The sequence below is a fragment of the Martes martes genome, assembly GCF_963455335.1.
Source record: "Martes martes genome assembly, chromosome: 14".
Classification (NCBI taxonomy): Eukaryota; Metazoa; Chordata; class Mammalia; order Carnivora; family Mustelidae; genus Martes; species Martes martes.
The window spans coordinates 41,202,585-41,220,870 of record NC_137902.1 but is presented as its reverse complement, the minus strand read 5'-3'; the positions used below and the strand labels follow the sequence as shown (position 1 = coordinate 41,220,870).

The window sequence follows — 18,286 nt, the reverse complement described above, 5'->3', positions numbered from 1 at the left end:
AGAGAATTTTAAGGTACTCTATGGGCTGTAATGAACCAAACCCTCTCCCCGCCATACCTGAGAAAGAACTTTAAGGACCATCAGCAATGAGGAAGGCACGATCTTTTGCATAAGAAGATACTGTCACTTTCTTGGGGTGAATATCCAAGCCTCATTGTGTGGTGGACACTAGCTCCACTCCCTCATACTTTAAAGAAGATGAGTCCAAGACAATACTTGATTTATAGGGGGGGAATAGTATTCACTATTAAATAAATGAATGACCTCTCTAAGTTTGCTGTAGCCATCTGCTCCCAGATTACGGCAATTCTCCTCTATTCCTGACTGGCTAAGTATTTTCTTTTCTTTTTCAAAATCAAGAATGGATATCAGATTTCATCAGAATTTTTCTTCTGCATCTATTGAGCTATCCATAGGATTTTATTTAATCCATTAGTGTGATGAATTAGATTCATTGGTTTTACAATGTTAAATCAATATGGCATTCCTAGAGTAAAACCCACTTGATTATGATATATTACCCTTTTTATATTGCCAGGAAAAATTGTGAAAGGCCCTGAAATGAATCAAAAGGATTACTTGATGTTCTCAAAGGAAAACTGGAAAATTTCTAATTTTAGGTATTCTGTTTTTATGGGAACTATACTTTTTATAGTCTTTGAGCTATTTTACAACTCTGTACCTAACTAACAGTAATGCAAATGATTATAACTTGTAGACATACAAGTTAATTCTGCCAAGTGGAGATGCAATTGGTCCTTCTTCCAAGTAAAAGTCAATTTATTAACTATTTGTAAATTTCAGCATTGATGCGTTGTTCTTTGGAGTTTTCCTGTAAAACAGCTATGGGTGCCCTCACTGATTGATGAGTTAAGTAAAATCTTTGAGTTGTGTATGTTTAATATTATGACAGGGGCGCCTAGGTGGCTCAGTCAGTTAAGTGTCCGCCTTCAGCTCAGGTCATGATCCCAGGGTTCTGGGATCAAGCCCCACATCAGGCTCCCTGCTCTGAGAGGAGCCTGCTTCTCCCTCTCCCTCTGCCACTCCCCCTGCTTGTGCTTTCTGTCAAATAAACAAATAAAATCTTTAAAAAATATTACAAGAGTAGGGCACCTGGGTGGCTCAGTGGGTTAAAGCCTCTGCCTTCAGCTCAGGTCATGGTCCCAGGGTCCTGGGATCGAGCCCTGCATCGGGCTCGGTGCTGAGTGGGGAGCCTGCTTTCCCCCTCTCTCTGCCTGCCTCTCTGCCTACTTGTGATCTCTGTCTGTCAAATAAATAAATAAAAAATCTTAAAAAAAATATTATGAGAGTAATAATTACACTTTACCAAAGTTACATTTTATCTCTGGATTCAAATTGTTACTGCTTTAATGTTACATGCATACATACTCATAGGTGAAATTGACCTGTCATGTTCTCAGTTTCCTTTTCGGGTTTTGGTATGAATGTTATGCCAACCTAATTCTTTTTCTCTCATATAATTGTATAAGACTGAAATCATTTCTATTTCATTATTTTGGAGAACTTCACAGTGAGGCCACCTAGGCTTGAACTTTTTATTGTGGAATGTTTTTAATTATGAATTTGTTTTCTTGAAATTTTAGACCTATTGCAAGTTTTCCATTTTGATTGTGTTAGTTTTAATGTTGTTCCAGAAATCTGTCCATTTCAAATTTATTGGCATAAACTTATTCATAATATTCTCATTTTCTTTTTTTCAGTTTTTTTTAAAAGTGAGGTATATAGCTGATATGAAAGAGTATAGTAGTTTCAGATATACAGTATAATGATTCAGGATTCGTATACACTGCAGAATGATCACAATAAGTTCAGTTAATGTCCATCATCACACATAGTTACAAAATTTTTTTTCTTGTGATTAGGATTTTAAGGTCTACTCCTTTAGCAATTTTCAAATATGTAACACAGTATTTTTAACTCCAGTCACCATGCTGTACATTACATCCCCCAAACTTATTTTATAATGGAAATATTGTACCTTTTGACCTCCTTTACCTATTTAGCCCACCCCAACCCTCCCCCTAACAGCCACCAAGCTATTTTCTAGATCTATGAGTTTGGTTTTGTTTAAGTTCCACATACAGATGAGGTTATACAGTATTAATCTTTCCAGTCTGATTTATTTCACTTAGCATAATGCCCTGAATGTCCATCCATGTTGCCACAAATAGCAAGATTTCATTTTTTGTGTTTGTATAGTATTTGTGTGTGTGTGTGCATGTGTGTGTGTGTGCGCACGTGTGCACGCGTGTTTGTGTGTCTCTCATCTTCATTATGTATTCGTCCACTGGGTTGTTTTCACGTCTTGGCTATTACTAAAAATGATGTCTTATCTTTTCTTTATATGTATTTAAGGCTATAACTTCTCCTCTAAATACTGATTTAGCTGTCTCACAGAAGTTTCTCAACATAATATTTTCATTATCAATTTAAAAGTTAATTTTGATTATGATTATTCTTTTGTTCTATTATTTGAAAATACATTTAACATTCAAGTAAATGGGACTTTTCCAGTTATCATTTTGTTACTAATTTCTAGCATAATTGCATTTGGTTTAGAAAATGCATATGATTTCAATATGGGTTTTGGAATAAATTGGAACTTATGTTATGTTCCAAGGTACGGTTATTTTTGGTGGGAGCATATTATATGGTCCATAAGGGCTTGAAAAAATTGATATTCTGCAGTAGTTGTATGCAGCTACTGTATATGCTCTTTGGTCAGTTGGCTATGTCATGTTCTTCTATAATCTGATATTTTTTGTTTTTGTTTTTGCTTAACAACAGAAATCTATTTTCTCACAATTCTGGAGGCTAAAGTCCAAGAACAAGGTGCTGGTAGTGTCAATTTCTTCTGAGGCCTCTCTCTTTGGCTTAGAGGGATGTTTTCTCCCTATAGTTTGAATGATTCTTGTTCACTTGGTCTATTAATTACTAAGAGAGATTGGTTAAAATCTCCATCTATTATTTGTAATATAGATGTAATATAGAATTTTCAATTTTTAGAGAGAGGAGTTAAAATGGCAGAGGAGTAGGGGGGACCCTGAGCGTGTCTCATCCCTCAAACACAGCTAAAGAGTTATCAAATCATTCTGAACCCCCAAGAAATTGATCAGAAGTCTGAGAGAACAAAAACTACAAGTCTACAAGTAGAATTTTCAATTTACATATATGCTTTGTTTTGTATTTATGCTTTATATATTTTAAGGTACTGCTCTTAGGTGTATGCAAATTTAGAATGGTCATATACTACCAGTGAACCTCTCTAGTAATGCCTTTTACTGGAATTCCATGCTGTCTAAAAGTAATATACTACACCAACTTTCTTTTGACTGGTGTTTGCATCATCTTTTAAACCCTTTTGTTTTCAACCTTTTCATATCCTTGTGTTTTAGATTTGTCTCTCGATGTTTTTCATCATTGACCTTAAGCATTTGATTGACTTACCACTTATTGTAATAACTGATATCTTTCGGCTTCAAATTATTCTCTTACATGCTTTTTATTTGCACCACCCTCTGCATTCTTTCTTTTTTTCTTCCTTCCTTCCTTTTTCTTTCCTTCTTTCTCTCTTTCTTGCAACTTTCTTTCTTTCTTCTTTTTTTTTTTCTGTCTTTCCCATTGTTAGTTCTTCTTAGTTTGGAGATTACATACTCTTTACCTATTCTTTTAGTAGCTATAATAGAAATTATAAAAAGCATTTTAAAGTTACCAAAATCTAACACTGACTAGTAAATTCACCCTTATCTTGAATAATGTAAAGACCTTAGAACATTTTAAATTTATCTACACCACTCCTGAACAATATGCTTGTGTTATAATGTATTTAAATTCAGTATGTGTATTTTAATCTCAACAAAATATTTAACCCATTCTCTGCTCTTAATGCCATCATTAATCTGAGATCATTTTCTGCCATTTTCACTTTTAGAATTTCCTTTAGGGTATTCTGCTTGAGGCAAACTCTCTCAGTTTTGTTGCATTTGAAAATGTCTTTATGTTACTTTCAAATTCCGGCAAGATTTAGAAAATGAAATCTGGGCACTAGTGATGTTCATTTTTACTTGTTGGTCACTGTTTGTAGGCCATTTAAGTTGACAGAGCATCTATCCATCATCTCTATCTATTTATCTATGTATCTATCATCTGTCTACTTACCAATCCCTCTCTATCTACCAATGAATCATCTATCTATCCATCATCTAAACAGTTTCTTAGTTCATATTGTCATTTCCAAATGAGAATTATATGGTTTTTACTAAACTTCTGTATTACACCTGTATCTTTTTTCTTCCACACTGAGAGTCCTCATTCACAAGGATGCAAAGGATGATTGAAATCAAATATTCCATAATTACTCATTTGCTTTACCCAACATTATAGTAGTTTCAAAATAACAATTCAATACTACTCTACCAATTATTACCAAAAACATTTAAACATATTTTGCCTTTTTACACCTATATTATACTATTCTCTCCCACTTTTAAAAGATTGTATTCTATATTCTTAGGTAAGGTAGACATTTGTATACTATAATTTCTCCTTTTTTTAACTTTTATATTTAAAACACATATATCCATACATTTATTAGCATTAAATGTATATAGTTCATATTACATATATATGCAATTATATATGTAATATGAATATATATATATATATATATATGACTCTCTAAATATTTTGGTTATTTAAAGTGTGTTTTTTTTTTTAATAATTTTTTTATTTTAATAAACATATAATGTATTTTTATCCCCAGGGGTACAGGTCTGTGAATCGTCTGGTTTACACATTTCACAGCACTCATCATAGCACATACCCTCCCCAATGTCCATTTCCCCACCACCCTCTCCCATCCCCCTTCCCCCCCGCAACCCTCAGTCTGTTTCTTGAGATTGAGTCTTTTATGGTTTGTCTCCCTCCCAATCCCATCTTTTCATTTTTTCTTTTCCTACCTCCCCCCAAACCCCCCCACCTTGCATCTCCACTTCCTCATATCAAAGAGATCATATGATAGTTATATTTCTCCGATTGACTTATTTCGCTAAGCATGATACCCTCTAGTTCCATCCACGTCGTCGCAAATGGCAAGATTTCATGTCTTTTGATGGCTGCATAGTATTCCATTGTGTATATATACCACATCTTCTTTATCCATTCATCTGTTGATGGACATCTAGGCGCTTTCCACAGTTTGGCTATTGTGGACATTGCTGCTATAAACATTCGGGTGCACGTGCCCCTTCGGAGCACCACGTTTGTATCTTTAGGATATATACCCAGGAGTGCAATTGCTGGGTCGTAGGGTAGCTCTATTTTCAGTTTTTTGAGGAACCTCCACACTGTTTTCCAGAGTGGTTGCACCAGCTTGCATTCCCACCAACAGTGTAGGAGGGTTCCCCTCTCTCCGCATCCTCGCCAGCATCTGTCATTTCTTGACTTGTTAATTTTAGCCATTCTGACTGGTGTGAGGTGGTATCTCATTGTGGTTTTGATTTGTATTTCCCTGATGCCGAGTGATGTGGAGCATTTTTTCATGTGTCTGTTGGCCATCTGGATGTCTTCCTTGCAGAAATGTCTGTTCATGTCCTCTGCCCATTTCTTGACTGGATTATTTGTTCTTTGGGTATTGAGTTTGATAAGCTCTTTATAGATTTTGGATACTAGCCCTTTATCTGATATGTCGTTTGCAAATATCTTCTCCCATTCTGTCAGTTGTCTTTTGGTTTTGTTAACTGTTTCCTTTGCTGTGCAAAAGCTTTTGATCTTGATGAAATCCCAATAGTTCATTTTTGCCCTTGCTTCTGTTGCCTTTGGCGATGTTCCTAGGAAGAAGTTGCTGCGGTGGAGGTCAAAGAGGTTGCTGCCTGCATTCTCCTCAAGGATTTTGATAGATTCCTTTCGCACATTGAGGTCCTTCATCCACTTTGAGTCTATTTTCGTGTGTGGTGTAAGGAAATAGTCCAATTTCATTTTTCTGCATGTGGCTGTCCAATTTTCCCAGCACCATTTGTTGAAGAGGCTGTCTTTTTTCCATTGGATATTCTTTCCTGCTTTGTCGAAGATTAGTTGACCATAGAGTTGAGGGTCTATTTCTGGGCTCTCTATTCTGTTCCATTGGTCTATATGTCTGTTTTTGTGCCAGTACCATACTGTCTTGATGATGACAGCTTTGTAATAGAGCTTGAAGTCTGGAATTGTGATACCACCGACTTTGGCTTTCTTTTTCAATATTCCTTTGGCTATTCGAGGTCTTTTCTGGTTCCATATAAATTTTAGGATTATTTGTTCTATTTCTTTAAAAAAAATGGATGGGATTTTGATAGGGATTGCATTAAATGTGTAGATTGCTTTAGGTAAAATAGACATTTTCACAATATTTGTTCTTCCAATCCATGAGCATGGAATATTTTTCCATTTCTTTGTGTCTTCCTCAATTTCTTTCATGAGTACTTTATAGTTTTCTGAGTATAGATTCTTTGCCTCTTTGGTTAGATTTATTCCTAGGTATCTTATGGTTTTGGGTGCGATTGTAAATGGGACTGACTCCTCAATTTCTCTTTCTTCTGTCTTGTTGTTAGTGTAAAGAAATGCGACTGATTTCTGTGCATTGACTTTATATCCTGACACTTTACTGAATTCCTGTATAAGTTCTAGCAGTTTTGGAGTGGAGCCTTTTGGGTTTTCCACATATAGTATCATATCATCTGCAAAGAGTGATAGTTTGACTTCTTCTTTGCCGATTTGGATGCCTTTAATTTCTTTTTGTTGTCTGATTGCTGAGGCTAGGACTTCTAGTACTATGTTGAACAGCAGTGGTGATAACGGACATCCCTGCCGTGTTCCTGACCTTAGCGGAAAAGCTTTCAGTTTTTCTCCATTGAGAATGATATTTGCGGTGGGTTTTTCATAGATGGCTTTGATAATATTGAGGTATGTGCCTTCTATCCCTACACTTTGAAGAGTTTTGATCAGGAAGGGATGCTGCACTTTGTCAAATGCTTTTTCAGCATCTATTGAGAGTATCATATGGTTCTTACTCTTTCTTTTATTAATGTATTGTATCACATTGATGGATTTGCGGACGTTGAACCAACCTTGCAGCCCTGGAATAAATCCCACTTGGTCGTGGTGAATAATCCTTTTAATGTACTGTTGGATCCTATTGGCCAGTATTTTGGTGAGAATTTTCGCATCTGTGTTCATCAAGGATATTGGTCTGTAATCCTCTTTTTTGGTGGGATCCTTGTCTGGTTTTGGGATCAAGGTGATGCTGGCCTCATAGAATGAGTTTGGAAGTTTTCCTTCCATTTCTATTTTTTGGAACAGTTTCAGGAGAATAGGAATTAATTCTTCTTTAAATGTTTGGTAGAATTCCCCTGGGAAGCCGTCTGGTCCTGGACTTTTGTTTGTTTGGAGATTTTTGATGACTGTTTCAATCTCCTTACTGGTTATGGGTCTGTTCAGGTTATCTATTTCTTCCTGGTTCAGTTGTGGTAGTTTATACATCTCTAGAAATGTATCCATTTCTTCCAGGTTGTCAAATTTGTTGCCATAGAGTTGCTCGTAGTATGTTCTTATAATTGTTTGTATTTCTTTGGTGTTGGTTGTGATCTCTCCTCTTTCATTCATGATTTTATTTATTTGCGTCCTTTCTCTTTTCTTTTTGATAAGTCTGGCCAGGGGCTTATCAATCTTATTAATTCTTTCAAAGAACCAGCTCCTAGTTTTGTTGATTTGTTCTATTGTTTTTTTAGTTTCTATTTCATTGATTTCTGCTCTGATCTTTATGATTTCTCTTCTCCTGCTGGGTTTAGGCTTTCTTTGTTGTTCTCTCTCCAGCTCCTTTAGGTGTAGGGTTAGGTTGTGTATTTGAGACCTTTCTTGTTTCTTGAGAAAGGCTTGCACTGCTATATATTTTCCTCTCAGGACTGCCTTTGTTGTGTCCCACAGATTTTGAACTGTTGTGTTTTCATTATCATTTGTTTCCATGAATTTTTTCAATTCTTCTTTAATTTCCTGGTTGACCCATTCATTTTTTAGAAGGATGCTGTTTAGTCTCCATGTATTTGCGTTCTTTCCAAATTTCCTCTTGTGATTGAGTTCGAGCTTCAGAGCATTGTGGTCTGAAAATATGCAGGGAATGATCTCGATCTTTTGGTACCGATTGAGACCTGATTTATGACCCAGGATGTGGTCTATTCTGGAGAATGTTCCATGTGCACTAGAGAAGAATGTATATTCTGTTGCTTTGGGATGGAATGTTCTGAATATATCTGTGATGTCCATCTGGTCCAGTGTGTCATTTAAGGCCTTTATTTCCTTGTTGATCTTTTGCTTAGATGATCTGTCCATTTCAGTGAGGGGAGTGTTAAAGTCCCCTGCTATTATTGTATTACTGTTGATGTATTTCTTTGATTTTGTTATTAATTGGTTTATATAGTTGGCTGCTCCCATGTTAGGGGCATAGATATTTAAGATTGTTAGATCTTCTTGTTGGACAGACCCTTTGAGTATGATATAGTGTCCTTCCTCATCTCTTATTATAGTCTTTGGCTTAAAATCTAATTGATCTGATATAAGGATTGCCACCCCAGCTTTCTTCTGATGTCCATTAGCATGGTACATTGTTTTCCACCCCCTCACTTTAAATCTGGAGGTGTCTTCGGGTCTAAAATGAGTTTCTTGTAGGCAGCATATGGATGGGTTTTGTTTTTTTATCCATTCTGATACCCTGTGTCTTTTGATTGGGGCATTGAGCCCATTAACATTCAGGGTAACTATTGAGAGATATGAATTTAGTGCCATTGTATTGCCTGTAAGATGATTGTTACTGTATATTGTTTCTGTTTCTTTCTGATCTACTACTTTTAGGGTCTCTCTTTGCTTAGAGGACCCCTTTCAATATTTCCTGTAGAGCTGGTTTGGTGTTTGCAAATTCTTTCAGCTTTTGTTTGTCCTGGAAGCTCTTTATCTCTCCTTCTATTTTCAATGATAGCCTAGCCGGATATAGTATTCTTGGCTGCATGTTTTTCTCGTTTAGTGCTCTGAATATATCATGCCAGTTTTTTCTGGCCTGCCAGGTCTCTGTGGATAGGTCCGCTGCCAATCTAATGTTTTTACCCTTGTATGTTACAGACTTCTTTTCCCGGGCTGCTTTCAGGATTTTCTCTTTGTCGCTAAGACTTGTAAATTTTACTATCAGGTGACGAGGTGTGGACCTATTTTTATTGATTTTGAGGGGCGTTCTTAGCATCTCCTGGATTTTGATGTTTGTTCCCTTTGCCATATTAGGGAAATTCTCTCCAATAATTGTCTCCAATATACCTTCTGCTCCCCTCTCTCTTTCTTCTTCTTCTGGAATCCCAATTATTCTAATGTTGTGTCGTCTTATGGTGTCACTTATCTCTCGAATCCTCTCCTCGTGTTCCAGTAGTTGTTTGTCTCTCTTTTGCTCAGCTTCTTTATTCTCTGTCATTTGGTCTTCTATGTCACTAATTCTTTCTTCTGCCTCATTTATCCTGGCAGTGAGAGCTTCCATTTTTGATTGCACCTCATGAATAGATTTTTTGATTTCAACTTGGTTAGATTTTAGTTCTTTTATTTCTCCAGAAAGGGCTTTTATCTCTCCGGAGAGGGTTTCTCTAATATCTTCTATGCCTTTTTCGAGCCCGGCTAGAACCTTGAGAATTGTCATTCTGAACTCTAGATCTGTCATGCTACCTATGTCTGTATTGATTAGGTCTCCAGCCTTCGGTACGGCCTCTTGTTCTTTTTTTTGAGGTGAGTTTTTCCGCCTTGTCATTTTGTCCAGGTAGGATTTGCTTTCTCCTGCTGTGGAATTCCGCTGTTCTTGGTGACTGAAGTTGGTTTTGGATGGTTTCTTGTTGATCTTCTGGGGGAGGGGCCTGTTGTAGTGATTCTCAAGTGTCTTTGCCGCAGGCGGAATTGCACCGCCCTTGCCAGGGGCCAGGCTAAGTAATCCGCTCGGGTTCGCTTTCGGGAGCTTTTGTTCCCTGAGCGCTTTCCGTAGAGTTCCGGAGGACGGGAATGAAGATGGCGGCCTCCCAATCTCTCGGCCCGGAGGAGCCGAGAGCTTGGGGTTCCGCTCCTCAGTGCACTCTCAGAGCAAAGCGCCCAATAGCCCCGCCTCCCTGGCTTGCGGTCGCGCCTCGAGGAAAGCAGTCAATTGTTGGAGCTGGAGAAAAGCGCCGGGTCGCTTTTGTCTCCGTGGCCTCCGGCCGCGCTCCGAGCCCACCCAGCCTGCGACCGGCACAAGGTAACCCCGGGCTTAGAGCTCACTCCTCGGCTTTGTCGCTATAGCCGGCTTCCCCGCTCTAATACCTGCGAGCTCTGCGGCACTCAGACATCCCCAGTCCTTCTGTGACCCCGCGGGTCCTGGGGTTATGCTGACCCCGCCTGGGTTTCCCCCCAGTTTAGCCTCTGGAGCGATGTCTCCCAGTGGAGCCGACTTTTAAAAGTCCCGATTTTGTGCTCCGTCGCTCCGCCGCTTGCCGGGTGCCGGCCCCTCCCCCCGGGGTCTATCTTCCCGTCGCTTTGGATTCACTTCTCCGCAGGTCCTACCTTTCAGAAAGTGATCGATTTTCTGTTTCTGGGATTGTTGCTCTTCTTCTCTTCGATTTCCCGTTGGATTTATAGGTGTTCACAATGGTTAGATAAGCTATCTAGCTGATCTCCTGCTACCCGATGTCGTCTCAGCCTGCTACTTCTCCGCCATCTTGACTCCTCCCCCCTAAAGTGTGTTTTTTAGTAGGGTCTCCAGAAAGCTCACTTGGAAACAATTCTTTCTTTCGTGTTGACATTAATTTACACCCTTTATACATCAAGGTTTTATAAGCTATAAAAATCCTTGGCTTACATTTTTTTCCTTGAAAATCTTAAATTACTCTATTTTTCCTGTCATAAAATGTTACTGTCAAACTCCACTAATTTTACTAAAACATTCCTTGGTATTGGTCAAGCTCATCTGATAGTCTCAGGTATGTACTGTAGTATTCCAATACGTAATTTTAATTTTTTTTTAATTTCAATAGTATTTTCTTAAATAATGTTGTGTTTGCCCTGTACCCTTTCTTTGGTTTTCTTCTTTAAAAGTTCTGTTATCTGTATGGTAGTCTTTTTTGTCTATCATTGATATTTGTCATGCTCTTAAGCTGTTTCCTTTCTTCATTTTGTATTGAAAATGTTCCTTCTCTGAAACCTATTTCTTACCAAGGCATCAGTTATTGTATTTATTTACTTGGGTTCTTTCTAACTTAGTCTCCATTTTTAAAACTTTTGTCTCTAATTCTCAATTTGTCATACCACTTTGAATTCTTCTCATACTGACTTTTGTAGCTTGTGTATCTTATGTGATTTTCCTAATGTCTTTAAATAATCTTGAAATATTAGGTTATGGTTTTGATCTGTTTTTTGATCATGTCTTTCTGGTGTAACTTCCTTGTCTGTAGGGATACTATTGAGTTTGCTAGCATTTTCTTTCCCCTGTAGTAACTCATATGGGGTTTAATCATGATACTTTTCTTTTAGCTATTTTTATGCGAATTTAATTTTCCTGAACTTCTAAGCAGTTTGTTCAGATAGCTCTGGTAACTTCACTGAACTCACCTTCCAAAGTTTTCTGCTTCTGCTTCCCTTGTTCACTTCTACATGGACCTTCTCCTTTCTTCACCTGTTTTGCTCAATTTTGATTCTGCAGTTTCTCCTCAGTGTGGAACATGGTTCCAGAAAGGAGTCTGAGCTCATCAGCTTTTAGAGTAGATAAAAGTAGAGTAGATAAAAGCTAGATTGTTCCAACCCTTGTAGGCTTTACCAAGGCTTTACCTCCTTGGACTTACTTTTTAAGTGGACAATCAGCTAACTTCAGCTGCTGTCCTCAAATTAGCCCACCACATTTTCCAATAACTATCTGATGGGTGTTTTGGCTGTTTGGGGATCCATCTGTTTATAAATAAAATGGGTCCTTCACCAAAGAGTTTGAGAAGCGCTGGTGAAGAAGTCAGAGGAAGGAAAGATGAGTATTAGGAGGCTGCATGGGCTTCGTGAAAGAGGTGGCTTTTTAGGCTGAGCCATGAAGGGCAGTGAAGGTAGGAATGAATATTGACATTCTCCAGGACTCTGCCCTTGGCCTTCATCTCACTTTCTTTGTGGGGGAGCTCATCCACTCCATACTTTCAAGCATTGACTTCAAGGCAAACATTCCTCCAGATCTAGGTCTTCATCCCAGGCTTATAGAGGGACTTGGAGGTCCCATAAGCATGACAAATTCAGCACAGTCCGAACTAAGCACATGACTCTTTCCAAATATTTTGTCACTGCATCCCACGCATAATGTTTTTATCTTCATTTATTTCAAAATATTTTCTAATTTCTCTTGTGATTTTTTTCCTTTGGTTACAAGTTATTTAGAAGTATGCTGTTTAATTTCTAAATATTTGGGGATTTTAGAAATATCTTTATATTATTGAGTTCTAGTTAATTCCATAAACATACTTATATAGTTCCATTCCTATGAATTATATTGAGGCTTATTTTATGACCCAAAGTATAATCACTCTTGATGAATGTCCCATATGCATGTGAAAAATTTGTATTCTGCTGTACTTTGGTGCAGTGCTCTAGAAATGTCTATTGGGTCAAAATGGTTTATAATGTCATTCAAATCTTTTATATCCTTACTGATTTGTCTGTCTACTTATTCTACCAATTACTAAGAGAGGAATGGTGAAATCTCCAAATACAATAGTGGATTTGTCTATCTTTCCAGTTTTATCAGTTCTATCAGTTTTTGCTTCATAAATTTTGAAGCTCTGGATTTGAAATACTAAATTTAGCATACAATAAATTCATAAACATATATGAGTCTGTGGAGTCTCCTTCTTGACTAGCTCATTCCATTGATCCATTTGTATACCCCGATCCAGAATCACATTGTTTGAATTAACTGTGACTTTAGATAATACTTTAATTATTGCTAAGGCAAACAATCTCCCTTCTCCACAATTACATTTACTTTTTCTTTTTAAAAATGTTTTATTTAAATTCACTTTAGTTAACCTCTTCTTTTTCAAAAATATCTTGGTTCTTTTCATGTATTTGCTATTCATTTAGAACGTGAGCATCAATGGGTCAAGTTTTTGGTAAGTTAAATCTTAAGTATTTTATAGATTTTTACATCTCCCTGTTGCTCAGAGGCATTTTTCCTATTGAAGATACAGTTTTTCTAATACTATGTTTTAATTGCATCTATTATTTCTATGTGGACAAATATACAAACAAAAGATCATTTTGTTCTAACTTTCCAATATATTTATACCAGTTATTTCCTTGTGTAGTCTTTCTGCATTGGCTAGATAACTCTAGTGCAAGGCTATAGTGATAACAGGAGTTACTGTTTTGCTAATGGGAAGGCTCTAATTTCTCACCTCCCAATATGATGTTGCTATTAAAAGTTTATAAAAATTGTTCTTTGTCATGTTCAGGTTTCAGATATGGTAGTTACATTAGGTATGTTTTAAGGTTCCTTGTAATTCAAATTGTTTCATGATGAGGTCCTTACTTCCTGCTTTTTGATTATAGCTGTAGACAAAGGGGGTACTCCATGGAGCAGTCCTTCACCCCCACTGAGTGCCACTGACCTACTTAATGAATTCACTCCTCAATGAACACTTTCCAAATCTTCTGGATCAAGACAATATATAAGAAAACTAAATCTTGGATAAAGAAGATGTGGTATATATATACGATGGAATACTATGCAGCCATCAAAAGAAATGAAATCTTGCCATTTGCGACAATGTGAATGGAACTAGAGGGTATTATGCTGAGCGAATTAAGTCAATCAGAGAAAGACAATTATCATATGATCTCCCTGATATGAGGAATTTGAGAGGCAACGTGGGGGGCTTGGGGGTAGGAAAGGAATAAATGAAACAAGATGGGATCAGGAGGGAGAAAAACCATAAGAGACTCTTAATCTCACAAAACAAACTGAGGGTTGCTGGGGGGAGGGGGATAGGGAGAGGGTGGTTGGGTTATGGACATTGGGGAAGGTATGTGCTATGGTGAGTGCTGTGAAATGTGTAAACCTGGCAATTCACAGACCTGTACCCCTGGGTCTAATAATACATTATATGTTTATAAAAAAATTTTTTTAATTAAAAAAAAAAAAAGAAAAGTAAATCTTCCCAGGGATTAAGAAAAAGTAAGTAGGAAATGAAACTGTTTTGTTTTAGGGTTACTTAGGCATTTTCATTTAAGATTTTTCAATAAAAATAAATCACTGAAATGACCTTTGAGTAGTAAATGTAAAGTTAATTGAAAATTCAATAATGTTCTAGATAGATTCAGGGTAAAAAGCCCAAGAAAAAATAAATTATCAAGACTTATATGAGAATAAAACCTACAATGTTTATTTCCAAAAAGCTTTGGTCCAACATGTAAGTCCATCAAGCGCAATGCAACTTTAAATATATGTATTTAAAGCTGAATGTTAATAAATGCATATATGCTTTTATCTAAATGGTTTAAACTTTCCTCTAAATAAGCATTCATATACTTACAAAGGTGTCAGTGGGAGTTTCATATTCATATCCTAGGCTAAGATTGATTTTTTTGTTGGTAGGAAACTTAGTATTTCAATTAGTCAAAAGTTTTCAATTTGGAATTCACTTTCCAAAAATGAAATAAAATAAGTGCAATCAGTATTTCCATATTGACTTATTTAATTTCCTTGAAAAACTAAAAATTAGCCCAGCTATAAAAATAGGAGGCATACGTTAAAGAAGAAACATGTTTCCCATCAAAATTGTGGCATTTTTCTTTACAAGAACATTTCAAGGCCTAAATAATAAAAATACTTCAGGCAATACATAGTAAGTCTTTTCATTTAAGTAACAGCATAGAACCTTCTCGTGAATACTGTTGTACATCATATCTATTATTTTACAATAACAGAGAGAAAATAAAATTAGGGATACAAATATTAAGGGCCAATCATCAAAATGAAATTAATGTTTAGCACAGACTATTATTTATATGAATAATATAAATAGGTAGAATCATCAATTTGATTTAATATAAAATACATTTCTGGGATATAATTATTTCTAAAATGAAAATTATCGAATTTCATTCAACAAATTCAAATATTCTTCAGCCAAGGGAATAAAATAAGCCTCTTATAAATTCAAGATTTACATTAATATTAGAAATTTTCTCAATATAATACATAGAATATTCTGATCTCCAATGAATTACACTGTACAAAGACATGTAGCAATTGCTAAATAGCTTATAATCGGGTATAACTGGTCACTAAAATTCCTTGACCAAAATATCACTGTAATCGTATGAGGCAAAGTCCTATAATAAGATGGATATAATAATGGCCACATCTTTTCAAAAAGAGAATATAGAAGTTTTCCTTTCACAACTATGAATTTGGTTTTCCAAAACCTAGTTCCCAAAGCCAACTTCTAAATGCTACAGCAGAGATGGGGCAGTAATGGAAAGAAATGAATTAATGGAACTCTGAAGAAAAAAATGACTATCATAAGATCTTAGTTTGAGAAATATATCTGGCATAAGAGATACACAGCCTTATGTAATAATGCTTATGTCAAAGTTTATTGGTTAGCTAAAGGGCAAAGACTAAGAGGCAAGTAAAATATAATATGTGCTTTTAACAAAGCAGACTGAGTAATATGTTAAGTGTTAGGGTGGGATAGGAAAGAGCTCAAGCTGGACAAAAATCTCCTCTTGGACTTTCTATATAAACATCTATTTTAGTTTTGGACCGTTCACCAGTGTGCTCATGTGATGGGGCAGGAGAACTCTGCCCACCCATGAAATACTTCCCAAACCAACAGGTCCCTGTGCAGCTGCTCTAGAAAGGCAGCTTGACCTCTGAGGTCCCTGGGCCTCCCCGAGAGTGTGAAACTATAGGAAAATAGAATCCAATTTGTATGGAAGGTTAATTCATTCTAATTAGTGAACTGAGTTATTCAAATACCAGCTAAAAATACAGACTCTAGCTAAAAAAAACATAGGTTAAGTAACTGTCCTGAAAAGGCCTCTAAGAGCTCATGATGTGATCTTACATTTACTGGCCCTGTGTTCTCCAGAATAAGATAAGGGCTTTATAAGGTCCTGGAAATCCTCAGCTCCCTTTAGCTGCCTGTGCAAATGAAATCTTAATGAGTACAGTTTAAGTCCATTACTGGGCTCTGTGATCCCGTCAACCAAATAGGCTGCAGTTGCTTTATGCAACTTCTGTTTCACAGGAAAATGTGGGAGTATATTTTGATATTATCTAAGTAAGATTAATGGATAAACACTGTTCACCCCAAACCAAATGATGCTGCCTTCAGGGAGTTGTCAGAAAGAAAGTCAAATGATACACCAAGAAAATGCATGGTACCTGTAAGCAAAGCCCGTCGGCACAGCCAGAACGTGTTCTTTGTGAGAAGACTCCAAGCCACTTGATAATTTGAAATGTGAGGCAACAGAAGTCTTTCTTAATCTAAAGTCAGAAGCTTCTGAAGAACTTCAAGCACAACTTTATAACAAAAGAAATACTGCTCCTATGTACATACATATGAAAAATAACAGGATGGTAAGTAGCTGAATACCACTATCCACTTTCAGAAAACATAGTTGTAATTTTCAACCATAAAGGAAGTTTCCTAAAAAGAGCAAACATTTAGCCAGGAACTTCTTTATGAAAATATATTATTATTTTAAATATCAGGAAGAAAAATGATCATAATACAGTGCTTGGTCTAGAATTGGTTAACTCAAGGCTTAACTGAACAGAGTGGAAACTTACCCTCAACCTCCATCTCCTTATACCTCCCTGGATATACCACATTTAAACTTTTTTTTCTTTAGGTGCAGCCTCAGGTCTCTCAGGCAATCCAACTTCAAATAAAATGCTTCCTATCATTTAACACTGGCCTAAGAACAGGTCAACTTAAAGATTTAGGGGTTGTTGCTTTTCATTACCCATATTCTCTTGATTCCCCCTCCCAAATGATTAATAACTAATCTGTAACATCAATGCTATCTCTTTATGACATGCCAATGACTTCGATAATTTAGTGGCAAGTAAACAACCCGAAACTGTCATCCAGAAACCTATGAGTAACTTTAGATATGTTACTTAAATAACATGGCATCATGGATGGACAAGGAATGTGTTTGGGCATCAGGAGACCAGTTTCCTGCCTGGCTCCTCCAGGTGCTATATGAATGACCTCACAGAACAGACTTCATTATTCTGAAGGTGAAGCACTGCATTGGTAATAACAGAGAAAAATTCATGTCTACCCCAAACAGTGAGAATTCAATAACATCGTGTAGGTAAAAGAGATTTACAAATTGTAACATGCTATACATGTTAATCTTGGCATTCATTATTCTTTTTTTTAGAATTTATGTAGTGAGAGCTTACCTTTGTTTGAATCATGCCGTAACGCTGTTCTCTCATTTGGGTCACTATATTCTTGATGTTGAACTGCAACAGGATGACAGTGATTTTGTATTATTCACATGAGGGAAAACACAAACCCACAGACTGCCAAATGACTACTCCATAATTCTTCCCAGTTAAAGAGATGTCAAAATTTAACCAGAAAGTTCTCATTTGAAGCTATAAGAAAACTTACTATTTTTAACCTAGTCTAATGGATAAGGAAGACTTTAGGTTAAGGGGTTTCCAGGAAAAAGCAGGAAGCAATCATTTACAATAAGAAATGCTCTCCAAAAGAAATAACAACAAATTTGCCCATGTCCACTTTTCTGTTCTCCAAAGGGAAAACTTAGAGCAACACTGTGATTCTGGAAAAGTCTGAAGCACAGGATACTTTTTCTGGCCACATAGTAACACAGCTGTTTCTCATCTAAAGAGCCTTCTCGGCACAAATGGAGACCCTGAGCAACAGTTGGCCTGATACCAGAGTCTGCACCTGTGCATGGAGACCAGCCTACCCAATGTGGTTGCTGAGCTGATGCTGCAAGGGGCTGTTGCTATTCCACAATAAGATGAGTCCAGAAACTGGTAGTTAAGTGTTTAGAAACTCTTCTGGCAATCTGACAGCAGCATCAAGGAGCATCACCAGCAGAGCAGGATACAGACCAGCTCAGGGGCTGCTAAACTTGCCTGGAGAGTCAAGTGGTGCAGGCTGAGGACCAGTCACGTTCAGCAAGACCACATCAAAACATGAGATTTTAAGGTTTGTTA

The 18,286-nt window shown here is 36.9% G+C and overlaps 1 protein-coding gene across 2 annotated transcripts in view; it reads right to left on the bottom strand.

Moving 5' to 3' along the window:
• Positions 1–16,562: 16,562 nt before the first annotated feature.
• Positions 16,563–18,286, bottom strand: part of PTPN20 (protein tyrosine phosphatase non-receptor type 20) — a gene marked incomplete at both ends in the record, with an annotated part of 28,371 nt that continues 26,647 nt past the window's right edge. For both annotated transcript variants that reach the window (XM_080823215.1, XM_080823214.1), the window contains 2 exons: positions 16,563–16,628; positions 17,498–17,560. In XM_080823215.1, the coding sequence (XP_080679341.1) occupies positions 16,563–16,628; positions 17,498–17,560 (129 nt within the window). The remainder of the gene's footprint in view (positions 16,629–17,497; positions 17,561–18,286) is intronic.